Raw genomic sequence first — 24,992 nt, 5'->3', positions numbered from 1 at the left:
AAACAAATTCGGCGACCGCATTAGGTGAACGATTTAGTGTAATTGCCGCTTTATGTTCGTAAATGAAACGTTATGTCAGAAAAACTTATACAACAAATACACACGCAGAGGTTCATTTCATATCAATGAGAATCAAGGCTCGGAACCGGTTTATAAAATAGCGGTAAATACCGGTTTATTTCGGTTTAACTCCGAACTTTCATAAGAACGCGACCGTTTTTAAGAACTTAACTATAACCTAAATAAACCGGTTTATTCGACGAGTGACAGCTGGCCGGCCGGCGGCGGGCGGCGCCGTTTATCCTGCGCCGGAATAAACCGGTTTTTATTGTTCTAAACCGGTTTATATGACAAGAACTTATGGAAATGTGCCCTTAAATACCGGTTTAAAAATAACGGTTTCGCGATCGAAACCAAAATGAAAAGGTTTTGCGCCAAGTACATGATAACGGTTTAGAAATTTAACCAGTATCCGAGCCTTGCTATAAATAATTACTTTGCTCACCCGCGACCTTACGATAGCTACGTCTATGCAACAAATGTGTGTTCATGCAGCTCCTCCGCCTCAACGCTGTAAGAAGACACAAACCCAACTATCACCACCACCAAACACTGACACATTTCAGTGTTACAGTGCGGAGGTGGAGGAGCTGCATTATCACACATTGTTGCATAGACGTAACTGTATTATGTTCAATAACAATCTTTGAAATCTTTCAAAGCTAATTATTTATAGCTCACTACCCGCTACCCGTGACTCCGCCCGCGTGGAATTCAGTTTTCACTATCCCGCGGGTACTATGCAATTTTCCGGAATAAAAACTAGCATATGTAAGGCAAACTATCCGTATACTGGATTTCATCTAAATCAGTTCAGCGGTTTCGACGTGATGAAGTAACAAACAAATAAACAGCTTTATCTACATGCATATCATAACTATTATATGTTCAGAAACGACTATCAAATGGCCTTTATTAAGAAACCTGTTATCTGCGGGTGCATCTTAATGTTCACATTAAAGTACAGTGCATCTTAATGTTTACGTTAAAGTATCGGTAATACTTTTTTTAACAATGCATATCTGTACCTACATATTGTAGATAACTTATGACATGCATGTAGATAATAATTATTATTCAAAGTCAAAGTCAAGTCAAAGTCAAAGTCAAAGTCAAAGTCAAAATACAGGCCATATCTGAACATATTATAGAAAACTTATGATATGCATGTAGATAAAGTATTGTATGCGGCTATACATAATTAGGCGTTAAAACACTCGTGTGATCTTATTATGAAACTCGCCTAAGGCTCGTTTCATAAAACCACACTCGTACTTTAATGCCTCTCATTATGCACCAGCCACATAAATAACTATTACAAACTTTCGCATTTATAATATTAGTGAGATGACATGAGGTTGATTGTTACAAGTATTTATTTAACTTTCAATGTATGTTTCATCATCATCATCGTCCCAGCCTATATACGTCCCACTGCAGGGCACAGGCCTCCCCTCAGAATGAGAGGGCTTGGGCAGTAGTTCCCACGCGGGCCCAGTGCGGATTGGGAACTTCACACACACCATTGAATTGCTTCGCAGGCTTGTGCAGGTTTCCTCACGTTTTCCTTCACCGCAAAGCTCGTGGTAAATTTCAAATGTGATTCCGCACATGAATTTCGAAAAACTCAGTGGTGCGAGCCGGGGTTTGAACGCACGATCCTCTGCTTGAGAGGCCATAGGTCAAACCACTCGGCCACCACGGTTGTATGTTTGTTTAGTTGAAATCTGGCAAGTCAAGTTTGACCCATTTTCATGGGATACGTATTTATAGGTTGGATGATAGTACACAGTCAGTAATTTTTTTTTCGAGTGCACCCCCCCCCCTTTCCCCTAAAAACATTTATTTTAGTCATTTAACACCCAAACACTTAGGGGCTGTTTCACCATCCATTGATTAGTGTTAACTGGCGGTTAGGTGTGATGCCGTCTCTATTTGTTTTGTTCGAATAGACGGAGGCGGCATCTTATTTAACCGTCGGTTAACGCTAATCAATGGATGGTGAAACAGCCCCTTAAAATCCAAATTTCATCAATATACTTATACATCATGTAGTTTTTCAGTACAATGCCTGTGACATACGGATGGACGAAATCATAAGCGTTCCGTTTTTGCTATTTTTGCTACGGAACCCTAATAAATAAATTATTTTGCAGTTCGAGAAATAATCAAATTATTGAATACCTGTATGCGTAGTGGTACACTGGAGCTGGTTGAATATCCTATTCGCTTTCCACCACCAATGATGCTTGGTTTGCGTGTACTTCGCCTCTCTGTAGTGCCCGTGCGAGTCCGGGTGCAACGCGTTGTTGCATTTCAGTTTTATAGCTCTGCAATTTAACAACATGCCATATTCGATTTGATGCTGTAAGTTTGTAATCACATTATTGATTCAACAGTAAATTAATTTAAACCACAGTGAAACCGATTTTTATTACTTTAACCCGCGTTTTACCATATATAAACTCATAAATTCACGCACGTGTATGTATGTACAAAAACGCACGTGATTCGTAAAACATAGCCGGTTAAGCTGCGGCTCCACTGAGGCGGAGACGAGCGGAGCGGAGAGGAGATGTGCAGGATCGACCAATCATATTAGTTGAAATCCACTTGAAATCCACATCTCGGAGGCGAGATGTAATATGACCTTCACGTCTCCTCTCTGCTCCGCTCGTCTACGTCAAATTTTCCCGACTGCACGCCGCCATCTCCTATAGAGCACCTCATATACAATTTTAAAATTAAAATCAAGTAAATAAAAGTTAGAATCTAGTCAATGAGCTAAAACAATAAATTTGCTCACCGGCGACCTTATGATAGCTATATTAATGCAAGATATGCGTGTTCATGCAGACAGTTGCTCCCAAACACAAACCCATCTATAATCACCACCACATTACACTGACGCGTTTCGAACTCAACCAGAGCTCAACTTCAGAGCAACACAATCGTACACAATGCTACCAGACCAGATGTTAGACTCAAGTTAAGTCAAGTTAGTTTTAAGATTTAAGTTATTGTTTTAGTTCATTGATATGGACCTCCACAAAGTAACGCCTGATTCAATAAATTATGAACCTAATGTCTATGGCCTGATTCAATAAATTAAGAACCTAGTGTCTATGGCCATTTAGAACTCAACTCAACCGAAAAAAAGACAACACAATAGAGCGGGTGTATAAAGAAATTGGTCACATCGATTTTCGATTTTATTTGGATTTTGATCACACCGAAAGTGTATTTTATTTACCCATTAGCATTTCAACAACGGTGAGAAAGCCAGTGATACGTACTGTTCGAATTTTGCGTCCCGAGGGCAATCTTTGGGATCTACGCCGGGAAACTCATTTGGGTGCGTCTGGATAGAGTAGGGATAGAAGATTTGCATTACCTGCAACAAAAAACATTTGGCTCTAACAAAATAAAAGCTACTTTACTGGCATAAGAATTTTAAACATGTCTCTTGACTGTCCGGGTTATTATACGACCTACTGCTGCACACAGGTTTCCACTGATACAATACAATAATTCACCCCATCAGCAGTGTTTCCAGATAGTAGAAGATCCGAACTAGAAAAGATCTGCACCGGTCTGATAATAGAATGAAATGTATTTTATAATAAATTTAGTATATTAGAAAATATACTAGAACTGGTTTTGCTAAAAAAACCTGGACAGAATATATATTATTTAATATATTTAATCAAATGCAGACAACCCTATATCAACGTGTTCACAATAAAACAACGCTTACGTTGATATACAATTTGTTCTTTTATCTAATCAAGTGAAAGTAACTGGCATCGACATAACAGTTTAAGTTTATACCTGGCAACCCAGTAGTTCAACCTTTTAGTTTTAACGGCACACTTTTCGTTTATCAAATTTTCACGGCACACCGCCGGCGCTGATCATGATTAATCTATCATGATTATTTAAATTATTGACTGATTGATTAATGATTGAACAATCGCGACTTATTTTGATAAAAAATTACGGACCTTAGTAAAGTCAATTGTCTTCACAAGATTATTGATCTCTTCATCATAGTAATCATGCGAGAACACGAGCAGTGTCCTTTCTATGTCCCGCGCCTGCGCCAGAGACACTATTAGGTGTCGCAGATAGGTCAGGCGCGTGTGTACCTGAAAAAAAAAACATTAAAAAAATTATCACACTGGCCAAATTTTTTCGTCGTTCGCAAAACGTTAGGCTAAGTACGCAGTTACGCACTATGCGGCTAACCGCGCCGTTTTATCGCGCGGTCCCTCTTCAGAGTATCGCTTGAGAAAGAGACGGTGCGTTTAAACCGCGCGTTTAGTCGCATAGTGCGTAGGTACCTACGTAGCCTTAAACTTCATGATTCATGACGTTTTTCTTGTTTTTTTTTTATTTAATTCAGGCAAATGAGCCGTGTCACGTGTCACTATGGGGCGTGTCTTAAAGAGTTGAGGCGGAGGAGCTGTATGACTGCACATTTGCTGCATAAATATAGCTATCATACGTTAGGTCGCGGGTGAGCAAAGTAATAGTTTTTAGTTGATTAAAATAGACCTCCACAAGGTAACGCCTGATTCCAATAAATTATTAAAAAAAAGTGGTCAAAGGCATTGACAAAAAGTCACAATCAAAATTGACATTAAAAGAAAAAAAAACTCACTGTCACACGTCAAAATCCTGGTAAAAGTAAAACAATACGAAGCGTTTAGATGTATTTTAGTTGATTTTATATAAGTTTTTATTAACATAATGCAAGAAGACGAAGACGAGCATCCCGTGGCGGTTGGCTACATTCAAATACTAGTTATTACTCCAGGCTTCGCTCGCACTAACGATTAGGAACCAGTTAAATTGAATTTCCGGGGATCATTAAATTCCCATGAAATTCTCAAACGTTGAAACGTGCTCTTTCTTTAACTAGACTTAACACCTAGCTTCGTATACGCAAACCATAGTTATAAATAATAATCCATCCATAACTTATATACTCAGCGGGAAAAAATTTGGCCCACCCCTCATACAATACTTTTGCAGGTGGTAGGACCTTGTGCAAGGTCCGCCCGGATTGCTACCACCATCTTGCTCGCTAATCCTGCCGTGAAGCAGCAGTGCTTGCACTGTTGTGTTTCGGCGTGGAGAGTAAGACAGCCGGTGAAATTACTGGCACGTGAGGTATCCCATCTTAGGCCTCTAGGTTGGCAACGCGTCTGCAATACCCCTGGTGTTGCAGATGTTTATGGGCGGTGGTGATCTCTTACCATCAGGAGACCCATTTGCTCGTTTGCCATCCAGTCAAATAAAAAAAAAAATACAAAATTACCGGTTCTGCATACATTTGAGGGCCAGATTTTTTGCCGCTCAGTATATTATAAATGCGAAAGTGTGTGTTTGTCGAAACGGAGTTACGGATCGACGTGATTTTTGGCATAGAGTTCATTTATGGGCCAGAGAGTGACATGGCCTTAGCCCTTTCATCCCGGAACACAGTCCCTGAGTGAACAGCGCGCGGTGACCGAATTCTACGCGGACGAAGCCGCAGGCAAAAGCTAGTAATAAATAAATAAGCATGGGTCATTTTTGACACCAATTGACCTAGTCCCAAACTAAGCAAAGCTTGTACCTACTATGGATACTAGGCAACGGATAAACATACTTATATAGATAAAATGAAATGAAAAGTTTTTATTGATGCAGAAACAGTGTAACATAAAATACAGTGTGAGCGGGCCCCAAACTAGGCCGCCTGTATCTTGGGCGCCCTGAAGAGTTAGTATAAAAAAAAAACAAATTACAGTGTTCTTAATACATATTAAACATCCAAGACTTGAGAACAAACATTCGTATTATTCATACACAAATATCTGCCCCGGCCGGGGATCGAACTGGGACCTCAAGCTTCGTAGTCAGGTTCTCTAACCTCTGGCTATCCTAGCAGTGCGTCATTTTCAGGGTAGGCAAGCAGGTGGTAGTTTACGCCTATAGCATCACCCCCCACCACAAATATATTCTCTAGCATTTATAATATTAGTAGAACTAAAAGGATATAGTAGATATTTTATTACCCTGGAGATTTTTTTTAGAAAAAGAAGTCTGAAGTAAAGCCAAAAAGAAGGAGGAAGGCGGAAAAAATTGTAATACCACGCCGTGCACCCTCTGTCATCGTACCAGGACGCCCGGTAGGTTAAGTAACTCACAAAGTCTGTAAAGTTTACTTATATCAAACACATTTTATTCGACGAGAAAGGCGTTAATAATAAAAAGAAAAAGTTTTATAACAAAAAATTGAACCGACTACAAAACACCATGAAAATAATTTTCTACCATTCTGAAGTCGGTCGGTGCCTCAGCACGAGCCAGCAGGAGTGATTGAAGCCCAATATAAAGTGCGTAGGTGAGGTAGATGACTATAGGTCCTCTCCTGCTGGCTCGTGCTGAGGCACCGACCGACTTCAGACTGGTAGAAATTATTTTCATGGTTTTTTGTAGTCGGTTAATTTTTTTGTTTTACAATTTTTTTTCACCCTTTTTAGTGTAAATAATCTAAGATACAATAGTTTCATGTCAACTGCTCGTCACCTTTTACAAAAGATTGCTTTTTCCGATGCAGAGACTTTCTTTATTGAGGAGTGCTTCACCACCCATTCCATTTCACCATATGCATTACGAGGAGCATAAATTGCTGAGAAACTGTGTTAAAGTAATTGAAATCCAACCCGTGAAATACTTGTTATTGAGTAGTAACTCCGATGGTCAACTGTGGTCTTCATCATCAGTGCCACTTCACCAACTGATGATTTTCAAGAGCAAATGCACGAGTTACTACTAAATATATCAAAATTACCATAGGTGTCCCTACAACATTTGAAGAGTTCCCTCGATTTCCTAATTTGGTGCTTATAGGACCTAATTGAAAGCATTCCTAGACGAACGCATTTTTTTTTAATCGGTTCATAAATGACGAAGTTCTGAGGTAACAAACATTTAAAAAAAAAATAGATAACCCCCTCTTTTTTAAAAAAAAAAAACTAACGTCTTCCTTTTTATGATTCATGTCAGATAATAAACGTCAGATTCGTCAGAACGTCATGATTCTCAACGCATGTCGCATTTGATGTCCTGCCCAGCATGCCGTCCACCTGTACTGAGCGAGACCGACAGGGCTATATACACCGCTAATTTCTGGTCGCGAATACTTTGAACGAGAGAAGCCATCGACACGAGAAGAAGAATTCAAATTCCACATTTATGTTTCCAGATAATATTCATAACACCAGACAAGACAACTTGTGCTGAATGCACCTGTTTCCCCAAAGAAGACCCATACGTCAAAAACAAGTAAGTGCTGGAGCCGACTACAGTCAGTGTTGCCAGGTGTTTGGTATTCTTTTCTACCGAACCGTTCGGTATTTTAGCACTGTGTTCGGTGTAATAAAAATAACGAAGTATGGGCGGTTCGGTATTTTTTTTCTGATAAAATTTTCTCCCTAATAAACGATTCAACTGTCAGATTTTACGCAATCGACAAACGATGTTGCCTCGGTATTATTCAAAAAAGACATTGCGTTGGAAGCGCTTTGTTTTTTATGCTCACTGTTCGGTATTATACGAATAAGACCTGGCAACCCTGGCTATAGCCAGCTGTATACAGTCGAATCGCGTCGATTCGAGTCGTATCGATAGACATTTGTTCTGTGTGCCGATGTATCGAAGCGAATCGAAGTCAGTAATCTAATCGCAAGTAACCAGTAACCACGAAACTCCTCGAAGTTCGTATCGTACGATAGTATAAGTGCAAAATTCGACAAATTCGAGTTTCGAGTTTCGTAGTACGCTGACGCAAATAATTTATATTTTAATAGGAGAATGTGAGAACTTCAGCACGTGGTAGGACCTTGTGCAAGGTCCGCCCGGATTGCTACCACCATCTTGCTCGCTAATCCTGCCGTGAAGCAGCAGTGCTTGCACTGTTGTGTTTCAGCGTGGAGAGTAAGACAGCCGGTGAAATTACTGGCACTTGAGGTATCCCATCTTAGGCCTCTAGGTGGCACCGCATCTGCAATCCCCTGGTGTTGCAGATGTTTATGGGCGGTGGTGATCTCTTACCATCAGGAGACCCACTTGCTCGTTTTCCATCCAGTCGAATAAAAAAAAAGAAGAAAGAACTTCCCATTTCGTAGTCAATGATGTGCTTACGGATAGTAATGTTAATACCAACAATATCGTGCAGTCTAAAGGAGCGACCATACCGCCGCTCAAAATTCGGAGACGGTACGGGATCGCAGTGACGTGCCGTAAACGTCACAATTTACCCAACCAGCTCCTCTCCCCCTTCCAACACCGCTGTCTTTGATCGTCGCAGTTCTGGATTTTTCCCAAAGTCATGGCGCTACTAGAAATTGGAAAACCCCCGACATTGTCACTTCAAAGTTTAATATTTCATAAAAGGCTGAACCGATCTAAAACCTATCTAAGAACCATCGCTAGAAACCCTGCTTCCAAATAAAAAAAACGCATTCAAATCGGTTCACCCGTTTAAGAGCTACGGTGACACAGACAGACACACACACATAGCGGTCAAACTTATAACCCTCTTTTTGCGTCGGGGGTAAAAAAATATATTTCAACTTCTATTGGAACTACTCTTATTACATTTATTTACTTTACAGGAAACTTAACCCGTGCCTGCAATCGCCCCTGACTCTGTACGAATACGCGGCGGCAGTGGTTGACCGCCTGAAGTACCCGGACGCGTACAAATGGGCGGAAGCACAGGTGGCCCAGTGGGTCGGAGACGTCGTTGGACTGCCGGAATACAAGGTTTTAAGCCCAATTTAGACTTAAATATAATGACCCGGATAACTCACGTCTTAAATCGAGTTTAGCTCGACATGTACCTTTACAGAGCGATGTTGTTAGTGTTGTGTACCCTACATTTGACAGTTGTAATGATGATGAAAACGCGGGTAGTTGTGTGCCGGTGTCAGTTTCGTCGGGTAGTCGCGCGAGCAGAGCGGCGGCGCGCAGTGCGCGTGTTGCAGCAGCCGCTGAGTCGCGTTGCTCCGAAGACGTGAGTTAGCCCGCCGGGTTATTTATATTTAATATGAGTGAGTCTCACGGTAGTTTCATGTTCAATTTAAACTTGCAAGAAAAATCAAGTTGCATTACATCGCGAGGCCGTAAAGCCAACGAGTTTGTAGTGGTCAAACGAGCGCCGCAATGTAATGCAACTTGCACGATTTCTCTTGCAAGTCTAAACTCGCCTTTACACCCTAACCCACACCCACCTTACACTTACACTTGACATTTGACATTCACACTCACACCAGAATGCTTTAGACTAGCGCAGTCATTACTAATTTTTTGATTTAAATTCGGGTTTAACCACCCGGGGGTTAGAACACACAAACATCACGCCTGTATTCCCAAATGGGGTAGGCAGAGCAGACGAAACGTTACCGCGTCAGAGCCACTTTAAGCAATTTTAGGGTTTAAGTTTGACAAAAACGGTACAATAGTGACAGGTTGCTGTCGCCCACGGTATACCTTAACCTACATCCTCAGTCGCCTCTCACGACATCCACGGAAGAAATGGAGAGGTGTAATTCTAACCCGACACCACACGGGTTAAAACCCGAATTTAAATCATAAAATTCACACCCACTTGACATTTACTGACACTGACACTCACACAGACACCAAAAAAGTTATGTTGAAGGAAACAAAAGCGAAAAAGGGGCGAGTCGAAGTTCGCATAAGTACTTTTCGCAAGTCATATTGTAATGTATGTCCGAATTATTGTTTGTCATAGTTTTTTCCCACCGAAACTGTAATTTTTTCAATTTTTAAATGGTCATCTTGTAGAAAACTGTAGGTTAGATTAAGTCTGTTTTTAACCCCCGACGCAGAAAGAGGGGTGTTATAAGTTTGACAGCTATGTGTATCTGTGTGTCTGTATGTGCGTCTGTCTGTGTGTGGCACCGTAGCTCTTAAACGGGTGGACCGATTTGAATGCATTTTTTTAATTGAAAGCAGGTTTTTAGCTATGGTTCTTAGACATGTTTTATCAAAATCGGTTCAGCCGTTTTTGAGATATTGAACTTCGAAGTGACAAAGTCGGGGGTTTTCCAATTTTTTGTTGGTTAGATTATATAACTATTCAGTATTCAGAGAACCTAACCACCAACAAAAAGTTGCAAACCCCCGACTTTGTCACTTCAAACATGTCTAAGAACCAACGCTAGAAAACTTTTTTTTTTTATTGGACTGGATGGCAAACGAGCAAGTGGGTCTCCTGATGGTAAGAGATCACCAAATAAAACATCTGTATTGCAGATGCGTTGCCAACCTAAGGCCTAAGATGGGATACTCAAGTGCCAGTAATTCAACTCTCCACGCCGAAACAAACCAAGCACTGCTGTTTCACGGCAGGATTAGCGAGCAAGATGGTGGTAGCAACGGGCGGACTTGCACAAGGTTACCACCTGCAACCTGAAACCTGATTTCAAATAAATAAAAACCGCATTAAAATCGGTCCACCCGTTTAACAGCTACGGTGCCAAAGACAGACACACAGCGGTCGAACCTACGAGGGTCAAACTTATAACACCCCTATTTTCGCGTCGGGGGTTAAAAGAGAGTTATGACAAACGATAATTACATTACGTTCTGACTTTCATTCCAACAATTACTTAAATAATTCAAGCCGATATTGACCCGTGGAAAATATATCGGCCGGCTTGAATGTGTTCGGCCAGCTGAGCCAAGCCGATTGACATCTTTTTGCTTTTTTTGATTGACTTAAGCCGATTTCGAGTTTTCGAGTCGATAGATGGGGACCGGCCATGGACCGGCTAATGTCATAAATCGTGAATCAAATTAATTCTGTCACAATGGAAGCCACGTTTTTAGGAAAGTATAATCGATAACAAGATCAACGGACGGAGGCTGCTGATGCTGGAGGATCCTTCGCACCTTCCTGCCATTGGCATCAAGAATTTTGAACACATACAAGTAAGTTGGTTTACCCTTGAAATGTCGACAAACTTTTAATCGAATATCAGTTAAAAGTCAACGATTCCTATTTTTTCATTTCATCGAATATTCATTACCTCGAATGATTAAACATTATTATTACTAGTGTTCACCTGCAATTAATAAAAAACCGGCCAAGTGCGAATCGGACTCGCGCACCGAGTATATGATGTAACTAAAAAATTATGCTTTTCGCAATTTTTCCTTTAGGTATCTGTGCTATAAGACGTTGCTTTGTACCAAATTTCAAGATTCTGAGTTCACGGGAAGTACCCTGTACTGTAGGTTTTGATTCCCTTGCGAGTGTCGAAAATTTGCAGCAAAAACGGCTGTATCTTTTGATTGCGTTGGCTTAGAAGTTTGATTTTTTCACAGCTCCAAGGGACAGTAGACCTGAGTATTTGATATAAGTTTCAGCTTGATACCTCCACGCGTTCCTGAGAAAAAGGGCCTTGACAGACGGACGGACGGACGGACAACAAAGTGATCCTATAAGGGTCCGTTTTTTCCTTTTGAGATACGGAACCCTAAAAATACACGGTTTTTGTTTCGTGTAAGAACGAAGTGCATGCAAATAGCTATCAATTAACGAGCCTAAAAAAGTAGTTTCTGATTACGTCTCCGATATCACCCTGTATACGAGTAATTCCTTAATCCACTCTCCTACTCCCAGTAATTGGGGCATCGTCAGTCAATCAGTCTTCAACAATATTTCAGAAAATAACTTCAAAAGTACGTCAGCTCTTCGCCACTGATTTCGTCAAGTTCAGCCGCAGCATCGGCCTGCCTCCTCGGAAGCCTCTCACTCACTGCACCTGGTTCAAGTCCCGGACTGGACCCAACTGGGGCATCCACGTCAACTGGAGCAGGTACCTATCATCATCATCATCCTACAGCAGTTCACTGCTGCCAGTGGTTCCGTCAAGTTTAGCCGCAGCACCGGCCTGCCTCCTCGAATCGCAAGCAGCTCACTCACTGCACTGGTAGTCCCGGACTAGACTCAGTTGGGTTATTCACGTCAACTTCACCAGAGGCCTTATTGTCTGATGACACACCTAGCATCACTATCTTTCGCACCACTTCTTTCTATCACACAGTATTAGACATGGGTAGAAAGAAAGAGACGGTGAATGCGATCGTAAACGTCAACGCGTTAGACAATACGGCCTCTAGTATCATCATTATCATCATCCTATGGCAGCACTGTTTCCACTGATTTCGACAAGTTTAGTATCGGCCTGCCTCCTCGCAAGCCTCTCACTCACTGCACCTCACGGACTGGCCCCAACGGGGGTATCCACGTCAACTGGAGCAGGAACCATCATCATCATAACCCATAGCAGTTCACGTCCGTTTTTGAATCACTGACTTACATATGTGTGCCAATTTCCAACTTTAATGTGTTTAGTCTGAAGCTATTCAGAGCAAATCGGCTGTACCAATGCGGGTGATCTTATGAGGGTTCTGTTTTCTTCTTTTTCAGGTACGGAACCCTAATAATGTCTACCACTTGTAAGTTTTATGTTACAGATGTGACGTCTTGCGATGGATGAAGATTCTCATGCCTGAGCCTTCCAACATGAATCATTGGGACTTGGTTTGGTAACATAGTTTATTCCTTTACATTCAAGATACAAGCCAAGCGAATTAGCTCGTTGAACTGGCAATGAGCAGACCATATAGCATGGAGAACAGATGGCCGCTGGGGCCGAAAAGTTCTCGAATGGAGAGTGCGCGGCAAGCGCATCGTAGGAAGTCCACCAGTAGGATTAAGATGGACGGAAAACCTGGTTAAAGCCGCGAGTTCAATTCCAACCGAAGCAACTAGAGGTCTATGGGGGAGATCTATATAAATGGAAGTCTTACGGCTGATATGATAATGTATCAGTAGAAATTTTGGCGTTTTTAAGCCTATGTCCAGCAGTGGACATCTTTCATCTCACGACGAGGATGATAATGAAAATATTTTTAAGGTATCACAAACCGGAGTTCCCCAAAGTGAAATTCGCAAGGGTCAAAAAACGGGAAGAAAAGCAACGTGTGCCAATTTACAAGGCACCCAAGGAGGAGATTTGTCGAGAGTGCTTGGTGACTATCATTCTATTTGGAGAGCCAGTAGACATTTTAGAGTAGGTATTTCAGGATCTGTCCACCACATTTATCGACACGGATATATCCACACAATATTATATCCACGTAATGAGAGCAAAAGATAAGAGATCCGAGCCGATCGTCATTTTTTTCGCTCGTATTAAGAGGTTTTTTTTTGATCGGCTTAAGCCGATTCCGCGTCGATAGAAGTGGAGAGGCCCTAACTCTCTGCACCTATAGTAACTTTCTCAAAAAAACCACGCCTGTTTTCATAAATAGTATAATATAAAATTTCGATAACGTTCGAAAAAATTATAGCAACTGTTAAGTGTGACGTAGATTTCAACTTGACTCTTCAGATCTATCAACCGAAGTTAGCTTAAGCCGATCACAAAAACTTTATGTCCACACATTAAAAGCGTCAAAAACGGCGATTGTCTCAACTTATCGCTTTTATTTCATTGATATAAAGTTTTTTTTTTATTCCTCAGTGATTGTTCGATCCTGCACGTCTCCGCTTCTTTCAGTTTTTAAAATAAATACCTATTCTTTATCATAAAGGTACCAAGAAAATTCAAATTTGAGAAATGCATTCCTGATGATCAGCAGTTCATTTGGATAGAGAGGCCGAGGCCACCCAGCCCGGTCAAAGAGAAAAAGGCAGCTAAGAAGAAGGTGAGAATGATGACAAACATCTACCTTTACGAGATTAGTCATATACGAGACAGCTGATTTGTAACATATACGAGTTTTTAGTTTTTTTTTTATTGGAACGGTATTTAGAAACCTTAATGTGTACGTGTACGTAAAATATCTTGGAAATCTTCAGGTCTTTTTCCTATGTAGTTAAAAAAAGTATTATAAATTATAATTTGTCTTCAAACCTTGCTAGACGAATTTCACCTACTTCTGTAAATTGTAACTTCCCTTCCTAACTTCCTTGAAGTTTTGCACGTCGTTTCTGAATGCGTCCAAATCGTCCCGCCACCTCCGTCTCGGTCTGCCGCGTCAAGTGTCCCATGATATTTATTATTATTTTCCATATATATACGTCCCACTGCTGGGCACAGGCCTCCTCTCAGAACAGAGGGCTTGGGCTATAGTTACGCGGGCCAGTGCGATTGGGAACTTCACACGCACCATTGAATTGCTTCGCAGGTTTGTGCAGGTTTCCTCACGATGTTTTCCTTCACCGCAAAGCTCGTGGTTTCAAATGTAATTCCGCACCCTCAGAGGTGCGAGCCGGTTCGAACCCACGACCCTCTGCTGAGAGGCGATAGGTCAAACTACTAGGCCACCACGGCTATTATTATTATTTTAGTTTTAGGTATTTTTATAGGCGGCACTACTGACATTCACGGTCGGGTGTCACCCACTTAGGGGTGGCGGGCCACCCCCACCGCCCCCCTCCCCCCTATCTACGCCACTGGGTAGGAGTTTCCTGAGGCCTTATTGTCTAATGGTGATTTTCCACCGGCGAAGAGAGACGAGACGAGGCGAGACGAGAATTGAAATTTGTATGCATGCGGGCGCTGCCATACAAATTTCAATTCTCGTCTCGCCTCGCCGGTGGAAAACCACCTTAACACACATGGAATCACAATCGTTATCACCACCTCTTTCTGTCACACGGCATAAGACGAGAGTAGAAAGAGATAATGAATGCAATCGCGAACGTCATCGTGTTGGACAACATGGCCTCTTGGTTTTCTATATCCTATCTATATCAATATCAATACGTTGTTACCTACATTTATCTTTACAACCTGTAAACCAATTTAGACGGTTTTTTTAAAGGTAAGAGTGAAACCTCGCGAAACCCGGGTGTTCCCGAAGCCAGTAACGGCCGAGGGTCTGGCAGGGAAGCAGCTTCTGCTGGCCAGGAGGAAGATGCCCAAACCGAAGTTCTATCCGGAAAAGTAAATGCTTGCTGTTTTGATTTTGTGTTTTATTTAAGAAAACTGTACCTAGATAGTCTAAACGGAGCCCTGTCACTCAGAGTCATCCTTTTGTACGTACGCCTGTCTTGTCACAGGGCTTGGAATTGTGAAACAAAACAACTTGCTGATCCCGAATCGATTCCCAACCTAGTGTTACGTCTCTCTTAACAACAGAGCACTTTCCCTTCCCACCCTTATACGAGTATGTAATTACTTCCCCCACCACAACAGTTGCCAGCATGTAACGCGCTTAAATAAGCTCTTTTGGTTGAGATGGTTCTTAGAGCTATTCAGATGTTTTTGTTGAACTTTGAAATGAGAATGTCGACAGTTCTTTTAACTTAGAAAAATGGAGAGACCTCTGACATAATTAAAGGATGAATACTTTTTGAAGAATGGAGGCACCACTGACCTGTATAGCTATGATGATCGTATCGTTCTGTACAGGGCCGAAGATGTCCTCGTTGTAGATAGTTTGTGCGTCATTGTACCGCTTGATAGAGCGCCGAATTTCAGTAATGTTCTTTGGTAGGTCTGTCGAGTTTGCTGTGGAGGTAGAATAATTTATTAGCCAACAGAAAGAGAGTTTCCCCACATCTATCGAAGTATCGACGCTGAGTCGGCTGAAGTCGATCAAAAAAAATGTATATTCACGTAATTAATAAGAGCGATAAAGACGTCGGCTTGGCCGAACAGCCCAAGCTAAAAAGCCGGCATAAAGTTTTTTTTGATCGGCTTAAGCCGATTCCGCTTTCATAGTTTTATGTCAAACCTTTAGGTTTTTTTGATCGGCTTAAACCCGATATACATGGGGAGACTATAATGACAGCTACCAGCGCTGTTTGAGGTGAGCAGAAAGAAAAAGGATTATTGGTGGATATTTCTGCACGCACCACCTAGTTAGGTACCACAGCCACCACCACTGGTTACCAGGTTTTTTGGGGACTCTACGGCGTTTAGTGTTAATGTTTAGGCTAGTAGAAGTGAGCTTGAAACACTAATTCAGTATCACAATTTACATCTCACCCTGTACAGTAGAGGTAAAAGATATCTTTACACTTTAGTACCTATACCACGCGCCACATAAATCTGCCTAAAAGTTCATTACTTAATACTCAGTTTTGACGCATTTTTGAGATACATTTTTTATGCGACGTCTTTACGTTACTCCCGGATTGTGTTCGAATCGCTTAACGGTATAGTGCCTATTCAATTATTGGAATTATACCTTTATAGTTTTTGTGGTACAGTCACCAGCATTAATATCTGCCACAGTGGAGCGTGCAAAAATATCTGACACGTCCTTCCGGCCCTAGAAATAGAGTCGTATCAGATATTTATGCACGCTTGTGGTGTCAGATATTGTTGCTGGTGACTGTACTAGTCGTGGCAATGAACTTTTAGGCAAAGTTAGGCGGTGGAAGGTATAGTCTAGTCACTGTATGCATTCTGACAGTTTTAAACAAAAATACAAATACGAAGTGACATCGACAATATAGTAAAATGTAAAGATATCTTTGACTTCGATACGTGGCTTGAGGGTAGTACAACTTTACTCACCACTGTTATTCCGTGGATGGACGGTCAGGTACTTGTGTAGCTCCTGGGGCACCAGCGCCAGGACTTGTTCTGAGGTCTCGTTCGCATTCATCAGCTCCTCTGGAACCATAAAGTCAGGGTCAGCACAAACACTGCGGTGGCTAGTCAAGCGATGGCACGTCACATTCCTATGATGTTAACACTGTAATCACAAAACAGATAGTTCAGAAGTCAATCTCATGTATGTACTTCACTTTTCATACCTACGCTCGGCGGTCCTTAGACATTAAACTTTTATGGGCACGTATCTGAATATCGGAAATTCAAATATCGATAGTTAAAAATCGACGGTCAAAATATCGAACCTAACCTAACCTACTTTCAATATTTTAACATTAGATATATTAATTTTCGATATTCAGATACGTCCCCACTTTTACCTATAGTGAATAATGATGACACTTCAATTGAATTTAAGATATTTTCGACTTTGACTGCTCATAGCATTGAACGATTATACATCTTGACTTGAGATATTTTGAATTTATAGATTCTGGTTAATAAACTAATGTTTAGCAGCATTTCAGCAGATCCATGATTACCGTCACCTCTACTTATACACTTAGGGCCACTTGCTGGAAAAATTAAATCTAGATTTAGTGTTGAGCTCACCTTAGTAATATAATATCCCACGAGCTGTCAAGTTTACCAGGTTTAGGTAACTACTGTGGGGATACTTCGAAATTCTAAAATCAACGATATCGTACCGTCTCGATCACTCACGTATTAAAATACCATTAGTGTGAGTAGAACGACACGATACGAAGTTCGAATTTAGAACTACGTATAAGGCCTGTATCTAGATTTGATTTATTCAAGTTAAGTGGGTTTTAGCGACGAAACTACACCAAATGAAGTGGAGGGGAGACGTACAGAGTAAACTAATCATATTAGTTCAAATCCACATTACATAGATCATCAAGATTAAGGGAAGAGAGCAAAAGGCGGATTTCCATTAAAACGATTATTCGCATTCTGTTCGCCTCCGACTCGCAGCGTATTTGATCGAGATACCAAAACCATAGACTAAACAAACAATAACAGAAACGAAAACAAAAAGAAATAAAACCTTCATCAGCAACTAATTCCCTTTTCAACTCTTCTATAGTTTCTAATGTTCCTAAGGTTTCTACTTCGATATTAGTGGGATCTGAAAATTAGTAGGAAAATTAGTGGTATTAATCATAGAATCCCTAAGCATGTTAGCCGGCGTGGGTAAAGAGCATCCCCACATATCACCACAGAAATCGCATAATCCGCTTAAGCCGATCAAAAAAACTTTACGTTCACGCAATCAGAACGAAAAAGACGTCGGCTCGGCCGAACAGCCGACATATAACCTTTTTTTTTGATCGGCTTAAGCCTATTTCTGCTTTTATAGATGTGGGGAAACCAATGGTTTTAAATAATATGATATACATAGTTGCTAACTACGGAAATTAAGCAGAAATAGACCCATGCAGGGTGCATGAAAATGAGTTATATTCCTATTTTTTTAATACTCTTTTTATATAATCTGTGCTGTATTGTACTATTTTATCTTGTATTGTTTTTATTGTTGTCTTGTAATTATTTTGTGTTTATCTTGTTTGTACTGTTAGCAATTAAATATTTTCTTTCTTTCTTTCTTTAAAATGTATAGAGACAATAAATTCCACAATGACAAAAGAAAATTAAAATTGTGGATTCGGTTTATACGTAGGTACGTCCCAGGAATTACACCAGAGATCCTGCAAGGATGTGTTGCGATGTATGTATTTTTCATGCACCAATAGAAACGCTTCACTTAACTATTGCCGCTCCGCTCAGCTGTTTCCACTAGAGCTGTGCTGAGCGAGGCAAAGTAAATGAAGCGTTTCTATTGGTCCACGACAAACACATTCCTCGCGACACGTCCTCGCACATCTCTGATGGAAACGTTGCTAATGTCTGTATTTTTCGGAGTCTGAAAGTTGTGTCGGTTTCATTTTGTTTTATGTATACACTAGCGTTTACCCGCGGCTTCGCACGCGTAAATCATTAGATACAGTTGAATTGAAATTCCGGGATTTTATTAAAATTACATCGTGGTTTTCATTGACGTTAAATTAAAACACCTATGCCAAATTTCATGACTCTAAGCCCGCGGTTGTTATTTCGAGATTTTACCCCTATACCGTGGGAATATCGGGATAAAAAGTAGCCTATGTGTTATTCCAGACGTCCAGCTATCTACATACCAAATTTCATGACTCTAAGCCCAGCGGTTGTTATTTAGATATTTTATCCCTATCCCGCGGGAATATCGGGATAAAGAGTATCCTATGTTTTAATACAGGTTATTAACTAACTTTTCGCCAAATTTCATCCAAATCTGTCAGCCGTTCCAGCGTGAAGAAGTAACTAACATACTCACTCACTCACTCACAAACTTTCACATTTATAATATTAGTAGGATTCAAAGTATGATTTGATGATCTGCTCCCAAAGAAAGATTAGCATAGTTCACAAGGCCAGCGGGACGATATGCTGATTGTTTACAATGTTTTTTTTTCTTAAATGGTTTGACGGATTTTTTTTCAAGAAAAACACACACACCTGAGGCTTTATTGTCTAACATACATGGAATCACAACCGTTTTGGCCACTTCTTTCTCTCACAGAATAACACGAGAGTAGAAAGAGATGTTGAATGTGGTTGCGAACTTCAGCGCATTAGACAAGCCTTTGGTTAAAGATTATTAGAGGTGCGCGAAATGTGTCACAAGGCTTGTTTGCCGTGCGCAACCTTTCGTTTCTTTTCATCATTCACTCATTGGCTCATTCTCAATCGATCTTTTTGCCGAGCGAGTGAGCTAAAAAATCCGAAAAGTGCTAAGCTATACCAAGTGATAAAATTGACTGTCCTAATGCTTACTAATACTTAATACTTTTTTACAATTGCATGTATTTTTTTGGGTCGAAAAAAAAAACTTGAAACCCGCATAACTCAAAAAGTATTTCGACTTTTCAACCCCTGGTTGACTGGGCTGCAAACATTGAAAATAAGCTCTGGTTACCCTTTCAAAGTCGAATTACCAGCAACTCTGTACTTCTTGTGAATCACTTGCTCGCTAGCTACATATACCTAAATATTATGTAAGAGATCACATGTTTTTGTGTGACTTAGTGTTGGTTAGCATCTGTATTGAATTGATTTTGTTATGCTCTTGCGACACGCTCTTGGGTGACACGTGTGGACCTTGACGTATGCATTTCAATAAAGAAAAATTAACACATTCCGATCGCTTGAAGCGGCCATCTTGTCGCTTTTAGGGTTCCGGAGCCAAAATGGCAAAAACGGGACCCTTATAGTTTCGCCATGTCTGTCCGTCCGTCCGTCCGCGGCTATGCTCAGGGACTATTTTGCACGAATATGTATGTAAACTATGCCGACAAAATGGTACAATAAAAATTTCAAAAAGAATTTTTTTTAGTGTACCTCCCATAGACGTAAAGTGGGGGTGACTTTTTTTTTCTCATCCAACCTTGTAGTGTGGGGTATCGTTCGTTCGTTTTAAAACCATTAGGGGGTTGCAAAAACGATTTTCCGATTCAGTAATATTCAACTTTAAAGTGCAAATTTTCATTAAAATCGAGCGTCCCCCTCCCCCTCTAAAATCTAAACCGGCGGGTGGAAAATTTTGAAAAAATTCAGAATGGTAGTAAGTAAGTATATCAAACTTTCAAGGAAAACTATAACGGCTAAGTTGGCTTGAGAATTATTAGTAAGTAGTTTAAGAGTAAATAGCAGCCTTAGGTATAAAATATACCTAAACTTGGAAGATTCCGTATAAAATACGAAATCCTTAGGAAAATATGACTTATTTTTTCGTAATGGCTACGGAACCCTATTTTGGGCGTGTCCGACACGCTCTTGGCCGGTTTTTTCTGCTTCTTAATCTTATTCATTCGACTGATAATATAGCGGTTGGAGGACTTGACTAGATAGAGGTCCCGAGTTTGATCTTGGTTGAAGCAGAAGTTAGGAAAATATGAAAAATGCATGGTCTCGAGTCTTGAACATGGACTTTGATTGAAATACCAATTTTTGTTTAAGTATACTCTTTATTTTACAAAAAGGTCAACAAAAAAAAAGAAAGAGAGAAGAAAGGTCGAGACAATATCGGGGTCTCAACTTTTCTATATTGATTAGGTTATTTCACAATCTTAAAGTAAGAGGAACTCTTTTCTTTTCTTTTTTCTTGTCTTTTGATTTTAATCCTTTATTGTTTATCCAAATTGTTTTTTCGTGATCGAGATAAGTGTATTACCCTATATACCCATGTCGATTCGCTCTGTCATCGTTCATCCACCATTACCTCTCACATTTTGTTTTCTAGAAGTTTCCACCTTACAACGACAGACCCATAGACACTGGCAAAATTGTCCTCCGATGGACAAAGCCAACAAAATAACCTAACTAACGAAAAGTTGGAAAACCCCCGACTTTGTCACTTCCAAGTACAATATCTCAAAAACGGCTAAACCGATTTTGATGAAACATGTCTAAGAACCATCGCTAGAAAACCTGGTTTCAAATAAAAAAAACCGCATTCTAATCGGTTAAGACCTAAGGTGCCACAGACAGAGACACACACAGACACACTTAGTGGTCAAACTTATAACACCCCTCTTTTAGCGTCGGGTGTTAAAAACGTACTGAATACTCGCCTACCACCTCCCGACCCCACCACTTCCATTAATAAAGTTCACCTGCTGTACCACCCGGTATGTAGAGGGATTCGTCAAGGCATCACTGACAGTTGTCAATACGTGACTGCTATGTTAATCACCATTATAACACCATGTTCCCCGTTGGAACAAAGTCACATGAATATTTATGGGCATCAGAGGCCATATTGTTAGTTTACACACTTGAATCACAAAAGAGACATCTTGCTAAGACATCATTGAAGGCTGGTGCGGCGACTGCAGCGGCCGAAACAGCAGAATGCCGTAAATATGAGGATCTGGCAAACAATTTCATATTTGCGGCCTTTGCTGTTGAAACGCTTGGTCCGTGGGGTCGGGAAGCATTAGGCACTTGTCTCACCGCCGGCGAGGAAACGATTGGCTATCGACTATTTTCTCGCTCAAGAAACGAACAAAAGATATAAGATCCTGTGTGAGTAAAAGAGACACATATATTAATAGTTGATCGCTGGCTGTTCACACTGTCGGCGAGAACTCGCTCTTACATCTTTTGTCGCAGCGACAAGAGCTATAAAACTCGCTGAGCTATAGATACTCGCTCAGCGATGTCAGCTTGACGGCCGCCCTGCACGAGCGAGTCGAGTGGAGCGAGTAATCGCCCGTAGCACACGAACACTCGCTTACAGCCGAGCGACAAAACTACACTCGCTTCTCGCTGCTCGCCCACTCGTTTCTAGTTACTCGCTCTACTCGCTTCTCGCTCATCGTCGGACTCGCTTCTCGCTCATCGTCGGCGGTGGGACAAGTGCCTAAACACTGTTTAAATTTTTAAAAAAGAAGCTTGCCCGTTCCACTGGCGACCATAGGGCTGGCTCTTTCCTCGGTCAACGTATTGGCATTGCCATACAACGAGGAAACGCAGGCCAGCCTTATGGGCACCCTGCCCAATGGCAGCGACTTGAGTGATATTTGTAACTATAGATTTTTAGGATAAGAGTAAGTTACCTAGTTTTAGTTCTATTTTTATTTATCTCCGTTAATTATTGTATATATTATTTGTTTGTTTTTGAATCACAATAGTTTTCAACACTTCTTTCTGTCACACGGTGTAAGGGTAGAAAGAGATGGCGGATGCGATCGGCAACATCAAGAGCGCAAAGCCGAGTTTAGACTTGCAAGAACAATCGTTCAAGTTGCATTAACATTGCGGCGCTCGAGTGACCACTACAAACTCGTTGGCTTTACGGCCGCGCAATGTAACTTGCACGATTTTTCTAAGGCAGTTGTCTCACCGCCAGCGAGGTAACGATAGGCTATCGACTATTTTCTCGCTCAAGAAACGAACAAAAGATATAAGATCCTGTGTGAGTAAAAGAGACACATATATTAATAGTTGATCGCTGGCTGTTCACACTGTCGGCGAGAACTCGCTCTTACATCTTTTGTCGCAGCGACAAGAGCTATAAAACTCGCTGAGCTATAGATACTCGCTCAGCGATGTCAGTTTGGCGGCCGCCCCGCTCGAGCGAGGCGAGTGGAGCGAGTAATCGCCCGTCGCACTCGAACACTCGCTTACAGCCGAGCGACAAAACTACACTCGCTTCTCGCTGCTCGCCCACTCGTTTCTAGTTACTCGCTCTACTCGCTTCTCGCTCATCGTCGGCGGTGGGACAAGTGCCTAAACACTGTTTAAATTTTTAAAAAAGAAGCTTGCCCGTTCCACTGGCGACCATAGGGCTGGCTCTTTCCTCGGTCAACGTATTGGCATTGCCATACAACGAGGAAACGCAGGCCAGCCTTATGGGCACCCTGCCCAATGGCAGCGACTTGAGTGATATTTGTAACTATAGATTTTTAGGATAAGAGTAAGTTACCTAGTTTTAGTTCTTTTTTTATTTATCTCCGTTAATTATTGTATATATTATTTGTTTGTTTTTGAATCACAATAGTTTTCAACACTTCTTTCTGTCACACGGTGTAAGGGTAGAAAGAGATGGCGGATGCGATAGGCAACATCAAGAGCGCAAAGCCGAGTTTAGGCACTTGTCCCACCGCCGACGATGAGCGAGAAGCGAGTAGAGCGAGTAACTAGAAACGAGTGGGTGAGCAGCGAGAAGCGAGTGCAGTTTTGTCGCTGGCTATAAGCGAGTGTTCGAGTGCGACGGGCGATTACTCGTGCGGGGCGGCCGCCAAGCTGACATCGCTGAGCGAGTATCTATAGGTCAGCGAGTTTTATAGCTCTTGTCGCTGCGACAAAAGATGTAAGAGCGAGTTCTCGCCGACAGTGTGAACAGCCAGCGATCAACTATTAATATATGTCTCTTTTACTCACACAGGATCTTATATCTTTTGTTCGTTTATTGAGCGAGAAAATAGTCGATAGCCAATCGTTTCCTCGCTGGCGGTGAGACAACTGCCTTAGACTTGCAAGAACAATCGTGCAAGTTGCATTGTCGTTGCGGCGCTCGATTGACCACTACAAACTCGTTGGCTTTACGGCCTCGCAATGTAACTTGCACGATTTTTCTTGCAAATCTAAACTCGGCTTAAAACCGAGTTTCGACTTGCAAGAAAATTCGTGCCGTATTGTACAGGTCAAATGAAATCTAACCTACTTTCAGTGCTCAGATTGACTTGAAATTTGGTTTATACGTACTTAAGTAAGATGACAATCAAAAATCATTGTTTTAATTATTGTATTATTATTTTATTTTTTTAACAAAAACTAGGATTAAATAGCCTAATGGTCAGAGACCCTTACTACGAAGCTTGAGACCCGGAATGAATGTTTCGTGTGTACAAATGTTCGTGTCTAAGACAATATGTTACCTACTAGTATTTAAGTATGTTTTTCCGTTGTCGTATTCATAGTAGAAGTAATGTTTAGTTTAGGACTAGGTCTGTTGGTGTCCAGTAATAATAGTGGAATTAAACTCAAGTTCATAGCCTCCATCTAACTAAATTAAACTTAATGAGGGCTATCGCGTATGAATTAGCCACTAGAGGCGCTAGTGTAGCGTGAGGTCTCCGAAATGTCAAATCTCATAGTTTTTGGGTGAGCTACGCGGGTTTATTTATAATTAGAATAATTTTGTGAATATTTTGCAATATCTGAAATTAATTATGGCAAATATGCGTTCCGGGGCAATGAATGTCTGTGTTTTGAGACAGTTTTGTCTTTCGGAAACCTTTGTCCTCCCATTTTTCCGAACAAAACGGGGACTATGGAACACTGTGGCATGCTCGATATTTTTATGGTACGGTTTTAAGGTGTATTAAATATGATTTTAATCTAAAATTTGTTTTCACGCCCGTAATAACAGACTTTGAAAGCCATACTTAAAAACCTCACGCAACAGTGCGCCATCTAGGGAGACAAAAAACGATAGCCCTCATTGAACTAAAAATAATAATAGAATGGTGATCCAAAATAACGAAGAGCACGATGCAACTAAGAAAATACCAAAAAATAACAAACATTAATAAATATAATCAACTGTAGACACTACACGACGTTAACATGGCAAAATTCATCTAAAAGGAAGAGTCCTAACTGACTAACTCACTAGCTGAGCCGGCTTAAGCCGACCAAAAT

The 24,992-nt window shown here is 41.0% G+C and overlaps 2 protein-coding genes across 6 annotated transcripts in view; one reads left to right on the top strand and one right to left on the bottom strand.

The window, feature by feature from the left end:
* LOC141444646 (alpha-1,6-mannosyl-glycoprotein 2-beta-N-acetylglucosaminyltransferase-like) overlaps window positions 1-24,992 on the bottom strand; it is an 85,225-nt gene that overhangs the window by 37,518 nt on the left and 22,715 nt on the right. For 4 of the 5 annotated variants that reach the window (XM_074110218.1, XM_074110222.1, XM_074110219.1 and 1 more), the window contains 3 exons: window positions 17,794-17,874; window positions 16,686-16,784; window positions 15,538-15,671 (listed from right to left, as the gene is read on the bottom strand). In XM_074110218.1, the coding sequence (XP_073966319.1) occupies window positions 15,538-15,671; window positions 16,686-16,784; window positions 17,794-17,874 (314 nt within the window). The remainder of the gene's footprint in view (window positions 1-15,537; window positions 15,672-16,685; window positions 16,785-17,793; window positions 17,875-24,992) is intronic. The other variant, XM_074110220.1, reaches the window with a different exon arrangement.
* LOC141444420 (uncharacterized) lies at window positions 4,725-15,108 on the top strand. The gene is made up of 10 exons (XM_074109970.1): window positions 4,725-4,845; window positions 6,144-6,239; window positions 7,319-7,398; window positions 8,730-8,880; window positions 10,972-11,073; window positions 11,812-11,963; window positions 12,625-12,696; window positions 13,068-13,182; window positions 13,747-13,860; window positions 14,983-15,108. Exons 1-10 carry the CDS (start codon window positions 4,813-4,815, stop codon window positions 15,106-15,108), a joined length of 1,041 nt encoding a protein of 346 aa, XP_073966071.1. The 5' UTR covers window positions 4,725-4,812.

Source organism: Choristoneura fumiferana, chromosome 30 (assembly GCF_025370935.1).
Source record: "Choristoneura fumiferana chromosome 30, NRCan_CFum_1, whole genome shotgun sequence".
In the NCBI taxonomy this organism is placed as follows: domain Eukaryota; kingdom Metazoa; phylum Arthropoda; class Insecta; order Lepidoptera; family Tortricidae; genus Choristoneura; species Choristoneura fumiferana.
Note: the sequence above shows the minus strand (reverse complement) of the source record. Positions and strands in the feature narration are given on the sequence as shown.

Coding starts and splice junctions, on each gene's coding strand:
- LOC141444420 (XM_074109970.1), top strand. CDS start 4,813: ATGCAAGAAGACGAAGACGAGCATCCCGTGGCG. Junction 7,399..8,729: donor GACCCATACGTCAAAAACAA/GTAAGTGCTGGA, acceptor TTTACTTTACAG/GAAACTTAACCCGTGCCTGC. Junction 8,881..10,971: donor TTGGACTGCCGGAATACAAG/GTTTTAAGCCCA, acceptor CCACGTTTTTAG/GAAAGTATAATCGATAACAA.